Genomic DNA, 18,443 nt, shown 5'->3' with positions numbered 1-18,443 from the left:
ACAGCTAGGTAATTAGTTTTTTTTTTTATTTATTTAAGGCAATGGGGTTTAAGTGACTTGTCCAAGGTCATACAGTTAGGCAATTATTAAGTGCCTACATTAACTCAGGTCCTCCTGACTGCAGGGCTGGTGTTCTATCCACTGTGCCACCTAGCTGTCTTAGGCAGCTATTTCTTAATACCATCTTACAGTTTGTAAAGCATTTTCATATAGACTTTTTAAATATGATCTCATAGCAACACCAAGACAAATTAGTAATTATCCACATTTTAATAATGAGGAAACTGAAGCTCTGGTAAATAAGTAACTCATCCAAAATAACAAATAATTAGTCACAGAACCCACAAAACAGAACCCAGGTTTCCAAAGGTTCCATCTATCTTTCTTACTTCTAACATTAAAGTTTTTAAAAAAGAACCAAAAGGTGTAAAACCTTTCCAACTCATAGCATTTAAAATATGTTAATGATTTTATCACTTGACACAATTAATATATTAAAAGAAGTCACTAATTATCCTCCAACTTTACTTGAGTTTTGTACATCTTAATAAAATAAAACATCTAATCTTCTACCTCTATTTGCATACATATATATACACAAATATGACACATGCCAATTTCCATCAGTAAATATAGCTATTACGAACAGCAGTTAAGAAAATTGCTTTAAGGGTGGCTAGATGGCACAGTGGATAAAGCACAGGCCCTGGAGTCAGGAGTACCTGGGTTCAAATCCGGTCTCAGACACTTAATAATTACCTAGCTGTGTGGCCTTGGGCAAGCCACTTAACTCCATTTGCCTTGCAAAAACCTAAAAAAAAAAAAAAATTGCTTAGAAGGAAAAAATACTTCCCCAACTAAAAGAAATACAAGGATAACCTTTATTGAGAGCATTTAAAAGCATAATTTTCATCTTTAAGTAACTTTAATTACAAGAATTAAGTTCTAATATATGGCACATAATAAGCATTTAATAAATGATTTTTCTCTTTCATTCATAATACTCACTAGTCCAGAAAGCTGAAATCTCAGTGTATATTTCATATGAGGTGTTGGACTGGAATAACACTCGACATCCCAAAACTGAGCATAATTCCCCCTATCTCTTGGTAAAAAAGTAATGGCAATCTATAAAACAAACATAAAAAAGCTTTTGTGACATTTTATCTGCTTGTTATTATTTAAGATTGATACTTATCCTTCTCTGTTAGGTTGCCAGTAAGAAACCTTCACATGAAGAAAAGGAGTAACCAATGCATAGAGTTGGTTAAAGGAGTTTGCCACTCCTAAGGGAAAAAAGCTTCAATTCTATTTCAAGGGACTAATTCAATTCTGGATCCAAAGTACTTTATATAAATCAACACCTCCAAAAGTACATTTCTGGGGGTGGGGATGGGGGTGGTTCTCAAATTACACTACAGCTGCTGTGTAGGAGAGTTAAATAAGAAAGCAGGCTGGAGTAGATTCAGTAGATTAAACCACAGAAATATAATCAAGAATTGAGGATATATTCATTTTATTGTTCTCCTTATACATATCTTTACCAGCCAAAAGACAGAACTAAAATTTAGGATATACCTACTTTTTGTGTATGGCATTAACTATCTTTGGATCTTACATGTTTATATTTGATTTATTGACAGATATATTTATGTTGAATTCTGTAGTGACATAACTACTCAGTCAATAAAAGTGCTAATAGTTTTTAGATCACTTATCTGATCATATTTTCAATACGTGATTCCTAGCAAATGACTGTAGAAACTGAACTACATCTGTACTGACACTCATTATACATAAAATAGCACCATATAAACAAATGGAAGAAAAGTTCATAGATTCTCCCTGAAAAGAGAAATATATGAGCTGGTAGATAGATCATATACCTCCCCAACTGCCCGCTTTCCCTAAGTTACAAGAAATAAGTAGACAGAACATTTGGTCATTTCACTTTATTGAATACACTATGAGTATAAGCAAAAAACGCCATCTGAAGAATATATAGTAGTAAAGTTTTATAGAGCCTAAAAAAAAAATCTTCCAGAAAGTCAACATACCCTTTAATATGGGGAAGAGGGCAATGTAAAATAATTGTTTGAGATAAAGGAACTTATATAGACAACTTGGAAAATTTTTATCTGTATCTCATGAATTTTCTCTTTAAGAAGAGTAATAAAACAAAAATGAGACTACTAATATTTTTAACAAAGAAGTTGTGCTAGTATAATCATTATAATTACTAAAGAATCAGTGAGTTTATGCAGTCAAACCACAGGTTGGTTGAAGCAAATGTCAAAGAAAACACTAAAGACAAAATAGCAAGAAGACAATGAAAAGACTCATAGTAACTAAAACTCAAACCAGTGCTCCAAAAGTGGAATCTGAAATAGCTGAATCTAAAGTGCCATTTGAAATAGAAATGGCATGGAAAATGATGAAAAAAATCAAAAAAGAAGTCAAAAAAATTCAAATTCATATCGAAGAAATCCATCTTCAAATTCACAAACTTTAAAGGTAATTAAAGAAGAGCCTATTTAAGCAACAACAGGACACTTTTTAAAAATGGAAGGGCTTATTAACTACGGAAAAGCTTATCAGCTGTAAATTATTTTAAAGCAAAAATATCAACTACTACTGAGCACAGGCCTAATTTCTCATCTTTGTAAAAAATTCCTTAAGGATTGCCCATACACATATTAAGGTATCTTTGATAAAAATGTAAGCGATAAGGACTTTTTACAGGCAGTTTTTAACAGTGGACCACATTTCTGCAATCACTCAACTATCTGAGAACTGTAACAAGTAAAAGATCCCAGGGTATTTTCTGATTCTGATTTTAAGAAAGCATTTGGCTCAGTAAAACAAGTAAGAGGTCATGAGTTTCTTTAAATAAGATCTTGTATCACACATCTATCACAGGACTATACATTAAATATAGAATTAACATTTCAAAATTCTGCTGAGTTTTGCTTTCAAATAAGTTCTTAAGACATGCTTCACACATGTGGTCAGTGTTACAAGAGGTCCAAAATAAGACTGAATAAAGGATTCCCTTCTGATAGGGTTTTGAAATGGTTCATTTACAAACTAGTTTTGGTGAAATCTGCAACAATGTGGAAAGAGATTAATTTAAACATTCATACTGAAAAACACAGTCAATTGAAACAAACATATTTGCCTAGGTTATGAAAGCAGCTTGATTGAGAAGACTATTGAATTTGTCCATCAAAATGTCTACCTTGACAAGTGGTACAGATGAAAAGTAAGTGGGTCTAGAATTAAGTAGTAGAAATATATTAGGTTAGACTGTATTGAGGGAATGATTCAGTCCTTGCAATGATTCTAAACTGTTCACTTCTACCAGAAATACTATATAGTTGTGAATTTACTTAAGACCACAACAAGGAAAGACAAAAAGTTCATACCTTACCCAAAAAGCAGTAATAGGAAGATATGGTAGATAATATGAATGACAAATTGAATGTGTAACACAGGATGAAAGCCATGTCAGAACAGATGAATAAATAGAAAAAGAGCCAGGCTAGTCTTAGACATGAGAGATGACTGATAAAATAGTCCAGCTACTATAATGATACCCCTCAAAATAGTAAATGAAAGGTCTATAAAGGTTCTAGGCAAATCCTCTATGAAAAAGTTAGAGCAAATCTTGGGAAAAGATCTTACAGAATAGTTATCATGGATGTGGAGTAATAAGTATCCTGTAAGTTGAAAGGTATCACTAAGACTGGAATTCAAAGTAAAAGTGTGCCCTTCTCTATAGACAAGAGATGATAAAATCAACTGTCAGCATTACATACACTATGAACTATTTCCTAACACTTAGAATCTTAAATGGTCTTTCATATCATTATTCATTTGTTAAACACAGAACATAAACTTGATTGAGAGTTGGCCAGGGAATGACTTAGAATTATGGGGAAAATGTTCATTTGTATGACATTAACTGTCCCATATTTGATCAAGTCTAATGAAGCAGATTTCTTTAACAGTGTATTCAACAAAGTGACTGGTCTGACCTTTTGTTTTCCACGACCTTCCAATGTACCAGAAATACGGGAACATCTGAAAACTGTGTAAGTAGCTCTAAAGATATCTCCACTTTCATCAACATCCTACAAAAAAGGAAAAATAAAAATTATAAAATATTAAATAAGAACAAAGATGAATAGGGCAGCTAGGTGGCGCAAGTGGATAGAGTTCTTGAGTTCAAATCCAACCTCAGATACTTAATAATTATCTAACTCTGTGACCTTGGGGGGGGGGGGCAAGTCACTTAACATCATTGCCTTAACCCCCCCCAAAAAAAAGAAAAAGAAAAAAAAGAATAAAGATGAATTCTACACTAAAAATAGCATGTTACATCTGAATAGTCTTATTACTTTACAAAGTTCATTCATCAAGTCATTTTAATTTTCACAGTCATACCATGTGGCAGAAAAGGTAATCTTAAAACTAATAAGTAACAATTAATACAGAGCTTAGTAACCAGTAAGACTGACTTGACTAGAACCCAAGTCTTCAAGTTTCTAGGTCAGTATTCTTTCTGCTATACATGATTATCTTTTGACAAATTGCTAAATGGGAAAACAAGAAAGGTATCCATTGACATCAAATGACAGAATAAATAAAACCAGAATATTAACATTAAAATGGAGCAAATAAATTTTCTGGCAAATAAGAGGAAATAAATTTTATATTTTGGATTACTATAACTGACCTTGACATAAGGTGGAGCAAAAGATGATAAATTCCATTTAACTTCTTCATCACCATAATTTTCAAGTTCTAGGAAGTTTTCTAAAGGAAAACATAAATCCTTAAGTCAAATCCAACTCAAGCAAGTTATCCAGATAAAGTAAATAGGATGAAGAGATTTAAGCCACCTTTCATTTCTGATTTCCTCTGATGTTAACAACCTTCCCACCAAGATGTCACACAACACTCTTATTTTGCAATTCTCTGATGTTTTATTTATCTGACAATACTGTGTTTAATAGCTGTGATGATGGGTTATCTCCCAGAAAAACTATAAACAAGAAGTAAAGAGACTGTTCTCATATAAACTTTTTCCTCTCTCCCTAGCATCTAAACTATTAATTTCCTTTTTAATCTTCCAAATTTTATCTTATGTGACTTGGAAAATGATTCTAAAAAGTGATCCTTAGGCTTTACCAGGCTGCAAAAGGCAGCACCATAGTAATTAGTCTTTGCCTGGTAATGGAATGACAAAATGATAAGTATATAAGGAATAGGAAGTACACTTGGACTGTACATCCTATTCCTTATATGCTTGTTATTATTTAACCTCCATACCTTAAATGCACTTTTTCCTCACAACTACCTCTGGAATTTTTGGTTTCATTAAAGACTCAGTTCAAGGGTCATCTTGATAAAAGAAATCTTTCCTGACCCCAACTACTTGTCCACTTCCACTTCAAAATTACCTTGTTCATTTTTATATATATTATGTATATTTTTACTGATATATATGCTATCTCTCCCATAAGGGAAACTTCTTGAAGGCAGGTGTTAATTTCAATTTTTTTCTCTGTATCCTTAGCAAATAGGTCAAAGGAACAATTTAATGAAAACTTACTCAATAGTTTACACACACACACACACACACACACACACACACACACACACACCACAAAACAGTTTCCTAACATGTCTTCAGCAATAACATAACAGTTTAAGTCCTATAAGGGAGAAATTCTTGGAAGTTTAAAGAATAGGAAGCCAAGGTATTGGATAAAAGTAAAGCAGAAGGGTGAAGAGGGTTGTGGCTTTCAGAAAATGTGTATAAAAATGAGATACATACAAAAATAAAATAAAGATCAGGAGTAGAAATATTATTATGCAAAAATCTCAGATAATGTCAAACTAAAACCTAGGGGTCAAAATCAGATTAAAATATAATTGGGAAATGTTTAACAAAATAAATTAAGATGTTAAGAATATATTTAGTCAGATCTATGGAAAGGGAAGCAGTTTATGACCAAGGCAGAGATAGAGAACATCATTAAAAACAAACTAGATAATTTTGATTACATTAAATTAAAAAGCTTTTGCACAAACAAAACCACTGTAACCAAGATCAAAAGAAATGTAGTAAATTGGGAAACAATTTTTACAACTAACAATTCTGACAAAGGACTCATTTCTAAAATATACAGAGAATTGAGTCAAATTTTCAAGAACACAAGCCATTTCCCAATTGACAAATGGTCAAAAGATATGCAAAGGTAATTTACAGATGAGGAAATCAAAGCAATCCATAGTCAAATGAAAAATTGCTCTAAGTCACTAATTAATAGAGAAATGCATATTAAAGCATCTCTTAGGTACCACCTCACACCTCTCAGACTGGCCAATATGGCCAGAAAGGACAATGATCAATGCTGGAAGGAACATGGGAAATCTGAGACACTAATACATTGTTGGTGGAGCTGTGAATTCATCCAACCTTTCTGGAGAGCAATTTGGAACTATACTCACAGAGCAACAAAAATGTGCATACCCTTTGATCCAGCAATACCACTACTGAGTCTATACCCTGAAGACTTTATGAAAAAGGGTAAAAACAGCACTTGTGGGGAAGCTAGGTGGCATAGTGGATAAAGCACTGGCCCTGAAGTCAGGAGTACCTGGGTTCAAATCCGGTCTCAGACACTTATTACCTAGCTGTGTGGCCTTGGGCAAGCCATTTAACCCCGTTTGCCTTGCAAAAACCTAAAAAAAACAAAAAAACCCCATCACTTCTACAAAAATATTCATAGCAGCCCTATATGTGATGGCAAATAATTGGAAATTAAGTGAATGTCCATCAATTAGAGATTGGCTAAAAAACTATGGTGTATGTGTATTACAGAACTCTGTTGTTCTATTAGAAACTAGGAGGGATGGGAATTCAGAGAAGCCTGGAAGGATCTGCATAACTGATGCCGAGTAAGATGAGCAGAAGCAGAAGAACACTATACACCGTAATAGCAAGATGGGGTTGATAATCTTAATGGACTTGCTCATTCCATCAGTGCAATAATCAGGGACAATTTTGGAGTACCTGCAATGGAGAATACCATCTGCATCTAGAGAAAGAATTGTGGAGTTTGAATGAAGATCAAAGGCTATTACACATTTTTTTAAAAAAACTGTTATCTTATAATGTAATTTTACTATCTCTCTTTTATTTTTTTACCCCCTTAAGGATATAATTTCTTTCTCAATACATTCAATTTAGATCAATGCATAGCATGGAAACAATGTAAAGAGTAAAAGAGTGCCTTCTGTGGGGGGTGGAGCGAGGAAAGTGAAATTAGAGGAAAAACTATAAAATTCAAAAATAAAAAGTGCGTGTATGTGTGTATGTGTGTGTGTGTGTGTGTGTGTGTGTGTGTGTGTGTATGTATATATAGTGTTAATTTGAAGTTTTCTAAGTCAATATTATACCCAAAGGACCTTTTTCAATTTGAGTTTATCACTACTACACTACTGTGTAGTATAGATTGACTATGAAGAACTGTGACATTTCAAGTTTTTAAAACTCAATACTAAGTATGACTTCATTTTTGATGCTGAGATCTCATTGCTTCCCCCTTTCAAAAAAACCATAGAAAAATTAATACATCAATCATTGCTTTAATGCATAATCACGGAGAACATATAAAAACTGAGCATTTTAATTGTGATTTGGGGATTTAATACCTGTGGTTTTACCAGGTTCTGTTTCAGGAAAAGTGATGATTTTTGTTTTTATTCCAACTTTTGCTGAGGATGGCTTTACCATATGACTCACTAGAGACTCAGATGTTAAAATTTGTTTAGAGGCTAACTGGGTTGATGGTCCTTCCTTAGTAATGTCTTCTTGAATCTGTACCTTTACAATCTTGAAATAAAACAGGGAAAAGAAATATGAATATATTGAATATATTAAAAAATTTAAAAACATAAAGTATTTGTTCTTAAATTTCAAAACACAAAAGCATACTAATAAATGTAATAGAAGTTCTGTCTTTAATTGTATCTCCTTGAAACAAAATTTAGACAACTATGCAAGCATTCTTTCATACAAAGTACGAATTAAACTATTTCTTAAGGGTACCAGGGAGTTAATCATCTCCAAAAGGGGATTCCTTTCTATTTTATACCTTACACATTAATCTCTTAAAACAGCTGAATTTATAGGAAGCAATCTTTAGACAGAAAACTAATTTGGAGATAATTAAATCCTCAGAAATCTCCCATAGATGCTAAATATATAGCAAGGCTGGTTTTATTTTCTTTAAAGTATGTCTTTTTGTTGAAGAAAAAAATACATTCAGTTCAACATGTATCAACTCTACAAGAATAAAATAGGGGAAAACATGGATAAACAGCAATTGCTTTGAAAAAGGTCTTGGGATTTTAGTGGACTGCAAGCTCAATGAATTGAGTTAATGAAATACCAGCCTGCACTGATTCACAATATCCAGTAATAACTTTAGTTATTAAAAATAACTTAGTAGTTATTTTTGACTTTAGTGTGCCCTCATCATACTTCATCTAGGATACTGTGTTTAATTCTTGGCACTACAGTCTAAGGACAATAATAGGAGAACAACAAGGATGGTGAGGGATCTTGATTCCTTGATCAGTTAGTTCAACTGATAAAGATCATTTTAAGGAGGCAGATATGTCTCCATTGGGCTATGAGACTATTTTCTCTATCTGGCCTCAGAAAATAGAACTAGAAGCAATGGATGGAAATTCCAAAGGGGATAATTTAAGCCTGATGTCAAGAAAAACTTCCTAATAAATTAGAGCTGTACAAATGTGGAAGGGGCTACCTAGAAAGGTAGTAGGTTTTCTCTCCTTCAAAGTCTTCAAAACCTGAATGACCACTTGTGCAGATTATAGTGGGGGTTCCTTTTGGGTATGAGTTGAACAAGAAGATGGCCATTGTGGTCCCTTTCAACTCTAAGTGATTCTGCATCCCCTCCTAACTATGGGAGCATTCCAAGATCTATTCCTCCTCTTTATCTGGTCTTAAGGACCTGTCTTAGTCACCATATCAGTTCTGATGGGTTTACTTATCTCCATGAAGATTTCCAGATAAGACCTACATGACCAGCTCCTCTCAATCTCCTTGAATCCCAGTCTTAATTATTACAGAATGCCAACTCATTATTTTGAATTAGATATCCCACTGGCAGTTCAGACTCTACATTTCTACGTTCTCTTCCCACTCCCCACTTTCAAAGCCATTCCTCTTTCAAACTTTCCTTTTTTCTGTCAAGGGCACCACTATCCTTCTAGTCACCTAGGTTAATGACCAGAGTCATCCCTGACTCAATCTCTTACATCACATATCCAATCAGTTGCGAGAGTTTGTTTTTTTCTACCTTCTTAATATCTCTTTCATCTTTCTCTTTATCCCTATTCAAAAGGCCAACATCCTAATTTATATTCTCATCATTTCTCTTTTATATACTTTTTACAACTCGCTTATTTCCCTTGCATCAAGTCTCTCTCCCTTCCATTCCATCTTTAACATGTCTACCAAAGTTATATTCCTAAATCACAGGTCTCAATATGCTATGCCTTTATTATAATACAATAATAAAATTCAGTGGCTCCCCGTAATGCCTAAAATCAAATGTTAACTCCTCGGGCATTTAAGCACGTGACCATCATACTCTAAACTCTCTATCCATCCTTATGATATATTTTTCTCTCATACACAATCTATGGCCTTACCAAATTGACCTTGCTGCCCCTCACATTTTCTTGTTATCTCTGCTTTTTAATTAGCTTATAACTTATGCATATAACGTGCTTCTTCCTTCACTCCCCACATCGTACGTGAAACTTTCCTGAATCCCACTCAGCTATTAATTAGTGTCTTCCTCCCTAAAATTATTTCATATAAACTTCAACTGCAAGAGGAAATACTAGTTGTCAAATAACAAGAGATTCTAGATTTAAGATTCCTAGAGGTTATTAATAAGATAAACTCTGAGAAAATTGTAATTATATAGTACAGCCTCTGTAAACATTTTAACAATTCACATTCAATATTCTGATTTTTTTAAAGTAAAAAATGCTTCAACAAATCCAGCAGAGGTGATAATCTGAAATGTATTGTCTCTTACAAATGAGGCATAGCACCACCCTCACTCATGTCAGTACTTACTGACTTAGTAGCTTTAATTTTACACATAAAAATTATGATCATATTAGACTAAGTTATTGGTTTTTCCTTCACAACTTCCATTCTATATCATATTAGACTCAAGACAATAGATGAAGAGGAAGATGGATGAGGTTGGGCTTTACAGATAGGGGAACACTAGATAAGAAAACTATACTCTAATCCTAACTCTAGCATAAGTAGTTGCAATGATCTTCAGTAAGTTGAAATTTGCCTAAACCTCACTTTACTCAGAGTTTAGGGGTTGGATTAGATTAACCTTAAGATTCCTTTAGCTGATTATATGAAAATAATTGAACGCAGATGATGATACAAGAAGAATTAGCAAATAAGTTTGACGCAGATATTTAGAAAAAAATATTGAAGTCATTTAGTATGGGACAGATAGCCCCATGCCCCCTGTAATTGGAAAGGGAATAGTTGTAATACAGTAAAATAACTGATTTTCAAAAAGGCAATAAAACCTGAGAAATTCACTTATGTAGAAAAACTTATTTCCCGAAGATGTTTAACAAATAAGTTGATGCCCCCCCCAAAGAAATAAAAAGTCTTTGAGGAGGATGAGGGGGAGCTGGAAGAAAGGAAGACTTTAAAGGTTCACAGGAGTGATAGTAATTAAAAACCAAAAGTTATACCCTATCCTATGCTCTTTCCTTTTAAAAGTGTGCCTGCCAACAACCTCAGAAGTAAACAGAAGTTAAACATGGAAGGTTCAATGTTTGAGGGGAAAAAAAAGATCCAAAATAAAATCTTTTCAAATTACCTTTTGTCCATTGTCACAATGTATATAGATAAGACCACTCCATGGAAAGGCTGAAGGTTTTGTGGCAAATGATGAATTAGGACTTACAAGAATTAGTAGTCGACTCCTAAACAAAAAGAATTTCAAATACATAAATATGTTCTATACAATAACAACAACAACAATCATTACACAAAGCCAGGTAATTTACAGGGATCAAGTTCTAATCTTGGCAAACACTACCTTAAATTATTTTCATCTTCATCATGGTTTTTTGTTTTACAATCTTACTAATCCTTTGATAAAATCTCCAAATAAAAATGGAAGAAAATGACTAATTCTTTAAAATAATCTGATTCCATATTGCAAAAAATCATATTAAAAAACTTTCCAAAACTTCTGAACTGACAGAAAACCCTGCCAATAGGAAGAATTTACTGATTGCAGCAATTCAAGGTAACATATCTAGCAATAATGATCATAACCATCGATGATAAAGAGATATAATTCAATAACAAAAAGAGTATCTGAGTCATTTGTACAAAGAAAATCAGAACTCAACAAAATTGCTTTTTTTTCTTAATACCCTAAACAGAAATATAGGAAGGTAAACAAACATGGCATCTAAAGATCACAAAAGAATAAAAGAGAGAGAGAGAGATCATTAAGAGAGTTCTTTCTTAATTTATACAAAGAAACAAGAGTAAAAATGAAAGCCCAAAACCTCTGTTGAAGAACAAGCAGAGGGCAAAGGCAAGGATTCAAAAGGGGGGCAAGAAAAAGGATAATTTTGTTTCAGTGTTAGGAGTATGTCCCACTGAAAAATGACCCCATGGAGGAAGAGAAATATTTTATAAATAGGAATGGAGAATTAAAATGAATATAATTCATAAGGTTTTAGTGTTTTGAGGGATCAAGGAATTAGAACTTCCTGGGGGGTGGGGCGCAAATCATACCAAGAAAGGTAGACAGACATGAAATTCATGAAGAAGATTTCATGGTAAATGAGAAAAAAAATGATCATCAAAGTTAGAACATAAGTCTAAACTTTCTTTTCTATTTAATCTGGAGGAATTGGTATTTCAAAGAACGAGGCACAACAGAAAAAGGATGCAAAAGGGCAAGACCCTACAAGGTAATATAACAAACTATTTAGAAAAGAGAACTCAGTTAAAACTAAGTACTTTAAAAGCTTTAATTCCCTACAGAGGCTAAAGAAGGAATAAGCATAAGTTCCATGAATCAAAGAATAAAGTCTAGCACAGATGGAAAAAAAAAAACCCAATTTGTTGTTTACAAAAAAACTCAGCTTAAAATCAAAGAAATAAAAAAAAATGGTGAGAAACTGAACAAAAATTTACTTTACATCAGGTAAATCTCAAAGCAAAGACAGACTCAAAACAAAAAAGGAGAAAAAAATTACATTATGCTGAAAAGAGTAACAAAACAATAGCACTATGTATAAAATTCCTTAGCATCTAAATTCACAAAGGAAACATTAGCTGAAATACCAGAAGACAAAAAAACAGGGTAAAAGATTTTAATATCTTCTATTTTAAAGAAATCTAATAGAAAAACAAAACAGGCAAATACAGTTAAAAAAAATTGCTGGAGAAACTAGAACTAAGACTTAACCATCCTTTCATTTCCCTGCATTTGAACAGACTGTCCCCCCTACTCCCTTTCTTACCTCTGCCTCTTGTATCTTTAACTTTTTTTCACACTTCTATTCAAGCATTATCTCCCAAGAACTCTTCCTTTCTCCTCACTTAGGAAACATCTCTTAACTTCTTTTTATCTACTGCATTCTTTTCTCCCCACTCATCCCATCTAATTTAATGCTTCTGTTTTCTCATCAGTGAAAAACTGATCTTTAATATCAACAACATCCAATTCATTGAAATCACCATGCCTCAACTATAACACATGGTACAGAAAAAATGGAAAAAGCATTCATTAAGCACAAAGACTGGGGAATACAACAAGAAAAGCAAATCAGTTTTCTCTCAAAGAGGTCATATTTTAATGCGTGTGTGTGTGTGTATATTTGTGCATGTGCTTGCATATGCATGTATGTGCATGCCGTGAGAGCAAGCTACAAGTCAGATAGAAAGGTCCCATGCTTCTTAGGTTGATGACAAAGGAGAAGGTAGTGGATATTCTTTAATGTCATTATGAAGACAAACTTTTTTTTATATTAAACCATCTGACAGTGTTAAGAACTATGGTAACAAGAACTTGTTCAAAGAAACTAGGGAAGGATGTCTAGGAATATCTATCTTAAAACATTTAAAGAACTAGTCTCATGAAAAGTATTAAGATTTGCTTTACTGGCCCCAAAAGTGGCAGCATGGAGGCACTAATAAAGAATTTTAATAGTAAGAAAAACTTAGTTGTGGAAAAAGTGGTCCCTTTTCCTCTAACTAGAATTTCTTAAGGAGTGACTGGAAGACTGCTTTGGAGACTAATAAAAAAAGGTATTCCTACTCAGGAACAGGTTGGTCTTGACCTCTGGGATTCTTTTCATTTCTTAGATTCTAAAGACTTGGTCCAAGAACCCCCACTCCTCTGCCTATTGAAGTTGGTATTAAAAGTATCAATTAAAAAAAAAGCATCAATGAGCTCCACTAAAGACACTCCTCTACCACAGTTAGTGAAAAATATAAGTAATCAAACCCACACTGGGGCTGCCTTTCCCTACTCATCCTTTCTCTCCTAGAGACCTATCTGGATTGCTTGACTGTTCATAAGGTTTACAGAAGATTGGAATCATCCACTCTATTTTTTATTATGAGATGGAGATATATACCAAGTCTTATTATCTGCTCTCAGCCTTTTTCCTAGGATCCCCCAGGGGTTCTCACTTGTCTTATTTCTCTATGCCCCAACACTGACCTTTTAATGTACCTGAAGGTTCCCTGGCTTTGCCATCCATCATAATGAAATAGCCTTAGGATTTCTGGGTCTTTCTATCTGTCCTGCAGCTGAACTTTCTTTTATCTATTTCAATTAGAATGTTTGAGCCTCTATCAAGACAATCACTGTCTCCCTTTTTGCTCCTGTCTTCTCAGGACTTAACAACAATGTTAGGTAAATTTAATAAATGCTTTTTCATTCATTCATTCAAAAAACTGGAATTATGTAAATTCTGCTATTCACAGCTTTTAACTGAATTTATAGTCAATAAAATAGTGAAGATAAATTTTAGTTAAATTAATTGTATAGAAACTATTTGGGATTATAAAGACTTAGTGGAACTAAAAAAATGGAAAAGTTTTACATACTCTGGTTTAATAACTCCATGCTGTGGTGTTATTGTAAGACAATGAGCTGGCCAAGAGAGTTCAAATGTCAGCAACCTAACAGAATTATTTAAAATATATAAATGTCCAGTTTTTGTCATGCCACCTGGTATATAAAACACAAAGGAAATATTAAATATTTAATTAGAGCATAATTTTAATCTTAAAATTAGCAGTAATAAAATATAACTGAGAATATTAAAAGAAAAATGTCATTTAATCCCCTCTATCGTTGAAACGTCTCCTCTGCTGAGGCCAAGTCAAAAGCTAAATCAAAGAACATATTTTTACTGCCCCCTAGAAACAAAATATGGCAACAGAGAATTAAGAAAAAAGAAGTGTGAAGAAACTCATGCTATACCTATTTCCTCTAGAATGTTGACACAGATAAATATTTCACTGGCCCAAAATGTTGTTATTTTATAACAAACATGAAGCTTTCATATATAAAGGATAAGCTATATTGCCAGCATCTGAACAACTGGAAAATGAAAAAGATGAAGCTGTAAGGAAGGTGTCTGAAGAGTTTAGGAGGGCTTTACAATCTATAGTGTTATTTCATCAAATAATGAACAGAAAGCTATTACCAAAATCTAAGAAAGACCTGTGTTGGAAGGCTGGATTAGCTCTTGAAAACAATAAACACATAATTTAATTCAGTTAAAATAAGTATATGCAGAGCAAAATGACCCAAAGAAGTGGAAGATATGATATTCTATACCCTGTCTGAAATATGACTTGATATACTCACAAACAGAAGGAGCTTTCAGAATTAAGAGCTCTGGTTGAACAGTCCATGTTTGTTGAGAAATTAATGTATTTTGACTGGGTTCAGTAGCAGCTTGTGAAGGGAGGGGAGAACCTTGAGGTCCTTTAACTGGAAGAACATCCAAAGAAACATTGTTGATATGTCTCTCAGAATTTCTGGATTCACTTTAGGATTTAAGAATCCCAAAGAAGGGAAAAAATGTAAAAAGCATGCTTTTAGTAAGGTAAAAATTTGCTTTTATAACAATTCACAATTATTTTATAATATAGTGTGCTTCATAGATCAAAGTTGAAAATAAAAATTTTGACTGAATATCCTATAACAAAAAGGAATTTCTTTTAGGTCTCAACTTTTAGGAGGAGGAGACAAAACATAGTTGGGGTTCCAGATAATTAATGACTACCATACACATTGTTCTCTCTGTTAAGAAGGAGCAACCTAAGATCTCAAAATCTCAAGTGTTATGTCAAGCTAATTTGCTTAACATTTCTTTTAAAGGGAAGATAAGATACTAAGGTAATTCAATTAAGGGTTTATTTCAAAAGCAACAACATTATTAGAACGTAAGATTCATTATTAGAAATAATTAGGTAATATTAGGAACTTTAAGAATTTGTTTTATACTTTTAAAATTCTAATATTTGCTAATATAACATTCAAAAATTATAATCCTTCAAGATCCTAAATTAGAAGATTTACCAGGTAAAATATATGATTTAAAAGATTTTCAACATAAGGAGAAACAAAATTTACAGTGAAACAATAATAAATACTAAATGGTATCTCTTTCACTTAGCAGTCCTCTGAAGCACGCATGCATATATATATATATATATATATATATATATATATATATACACACAAAGAAATGCTAGAGTTCATTTTTCATAATATAATTGTTATTTAAAATAATAAGGTATTATGAAGCTATTCAATATTTTCTGAAGTTTTTTTTTTAAATTGTAGTGATATTACTGTGATTTATTAAGTTTATTGTAACTGTAATAACATTTTTGGTAATGGAATTTCGGGAGACTTAGGAGAAATCACTGTAGTTACCTTTATATTTAAAAAATCACCCAACTAATTTCTATTCACTGAATTAGAAGATTTTATAGCCATATGAATTCTAAACTACCTCACCTAACTAAACTCATTTTTAGTAGCTTGGTCTAAATTAAAATCATGACCCCTGGAATATACAATGTATATACAACAGTTCCTAACTAATAAAAATATCCATCATTAGTACTTTGTAGTACAGAATAGAATGTAATTGTTGCATTGTGCTTTATAATTTACAAAACATTATGCACAAAACTGTGAGACAAGTAATAAAAGTATTATCCCTATTTGAACAGTTGGGGGCCTGAAAGATAAATGGACAAAATAATTTCAAATGTGGAGTGGAGGTATTCCATCAATACAAAAAATAAACCAAACAGAAACCCTTCATACCTAATTAAGAATTACATTCACTGCTGTGTTTAAGAAATTTGATACTTAGTAGGAACTCTTCATAAGGTTCTACAACAAATAGTATGGTAACTTATTAAAGCGACCAGACTATCAAGAGGCTCAGGTACTTGGAAATGAATTCCTTTCTTCTATTGCGTAGTGGAGAAGACAAAACTGCCTTTCTCAACATTTGTTGCTTGCAAAGGCAAAGACAGAAATCTTTTTAAAAAGAATGCTGTTCCCAGTGTCATGTTTATATAGCAGAGACGTGCCTGTTGTCATGATAGATTACAAAAATCACTAGAACTGAGGAAAGAGTGATGAAAATCTCAATCAAACTAGGCCCACTAGAAACCAAGAGAAACAGTCAAATGTGAAAAGGCAACATGTATGTGAGGAAGGCACAAAGTCTAGGGGGAAAAAGTAATACATTTTTGGAGGAGGGGAGTTTAGAGAGAGGGGAGAACAGTTCTCTGGATTTTATAAACAGAGCTTGGGTCCTAGTGGTCCAAGATTCATACAATAAATTTGCAATGTCAAATATAAATCTAGGGCTCAAGCTGTGTTTTCAACAACGCAGGACTAACTCTAAATCACAGTAAGGCACCAGAGTTAGGACTTCAATTGAATGTAAGTTCATTCTTCAGATGTTGACATACTATCAAGTTCTAGAGAAGACTTTAGAGGTAATTTAGTATAAACTATTTTTTTACAGCCAAGGAAATGAAGTGCAAGAGTGGTTAAATGACATGCCAAAGGGCATGGTATATATTATGCAGTACAGACAGGATTTAAACCCACTTCCAAGATTAAATAATTTCTATTTATATGAAGTGATTATGGAACATGAAAGAAATGAATGGTTTCTCCTTTTATCCATTATCACATCTTATATCAAAGATTTTGTTCTACATTAGCTTACATCATATATTGACAAAATTATCCTACAACAAAAAATTAAGTAGAATCCCAAATTAACAAGTCTTAGTATTCCTGGAAAAGGGTGTATTTTTCAAGTTTTTTTTATAGTTATCAAGGTTTGGTTTTTTTTTTGGATTTTTCTTTATCCAATAAAATTGCAACTGTGAACTAAGGAGGTGCTGCTGTTCCTTTACTGGATATTCTACTCTTGCCTTGCTCTTCAGGTTTGTTTGTTTTTTAATAGTTATCAAGGTTTTGGTTTTTGGTTTTTTTGGATTTTTCTTTATGCAATAAAATTGCAACTCTGAACTAAGAAGGTGCTGCTATTCCTTTACTGGATATTCTACTCTTGCCTTGCTCTTTCTCCTCCATATCATAGAAAATGAGGCAAGGAGACTGATTACCTTCTCTTGTAACTACAACCTTACACAGACCTATGTATATTTCTGCCTTTTTATTTGCTGAGCGCACATTCTCATAATTTAGATACATGGAAAATACAGCACTCCATTGAGTTAACTAAATCTAATCAATTTCACAAAATTTTTCATTATTAGAAGTAGGATCATTTATCCATTCAATTTGAGTTCTTAGAAAACTATGTACAAAGTAAATACCACACAAAATCATTAAAAGAAGTTATACTCATTACCTGTCAGAGACTAAGTTGTGTTGTAAACAATTCTGAAGAGAACCAAGACTAGAACTTGTAACAGTAAAGTCACCAATTACAGAAAGAATAATTTTACGCATGCTTCCATAAAAGAACTGGACATCATTTGGACGTTCAGGAAGATCATACACTAAAAGAGAGAAAGATGATCATGTGATAAATAAAAGTCTTCACCAAGTAAGTATAGCACAAAGAAACAGATACTTAAAATTTCCCTAACACATATTTATCCTATCCAGAGTTATTTTCTTGGATTGGGAGCCATTATTAGATTTGGTGATTAATAGTTCTGATTAGCTGTAACTACTCTATCAGGACAAGTAGAGGAACAAATCTACTAAACCTATGAACAGCATTAAAATTAAATA

At 32.9% G+C, this 18,443-nt stretch overlaps 1 protein-coding gene across 1 annotated transcript in view; it reads right to left on the bottom strand.

The window, feature by feature from the left end:
* CEP192 (centrosomal protein 192) overlaps positions 1–18,443 on the bottom strand; it is a 160,271-nt gene that overhangs the window by 4,018 nt on the left and 137,810 nt on the right. The window contains exons 44-51 of the mRNA XM_074202081.1: positions 18,055–18,205; positions 15,006–15,187; positions 14,237–14,360; positions 10,974–11,079; positions 7,726–7,906; positions 4,739–4,818; positions 4,038–4,133; positions 1,009–1,128 (exon numbers count right to left, since the gene is read on the bottom strand). Coding sequence (XP_074058182.1) covers positions 1,009–1,128; positions 4,038–4,133; positions 4,739–4,818; positions 7,726–7,906; positions 10,974–11,079; positions 14,237–14,360; positions 15,006–15,187; positions 18,055–18,205 — 1,040 coding nt within the window. The remainder of the gene's footprint in view (positions 1–1,008; positions 1,129–4,037; positions 4,134–4,738; positions 4,819–7,725; positions 7,907–10,973; positions 11,080–14,236; positions 14,361–15,005; positions 15,188–18,054; positions 18,206–18,443) is intronic.

Source organism: Macrotis lagotis, chromosome X (assembly GCF_037893015.1).
Source record: "Macrotis lagotis isolate mMagLag1 chromosome X, bilby.v1.9.chrom.fasta, whole genome shotgun sequence".
NCBI classification, from domain to species: Eukaryota; Metazoa; Chordata; class Mammalia; order Peramelemorphia; family Peramelidae; genus Macrotis; species Macrotis lagotis.
This window is presented reverse-complemented; position numbering and strand designations above follow the sequence as displayed.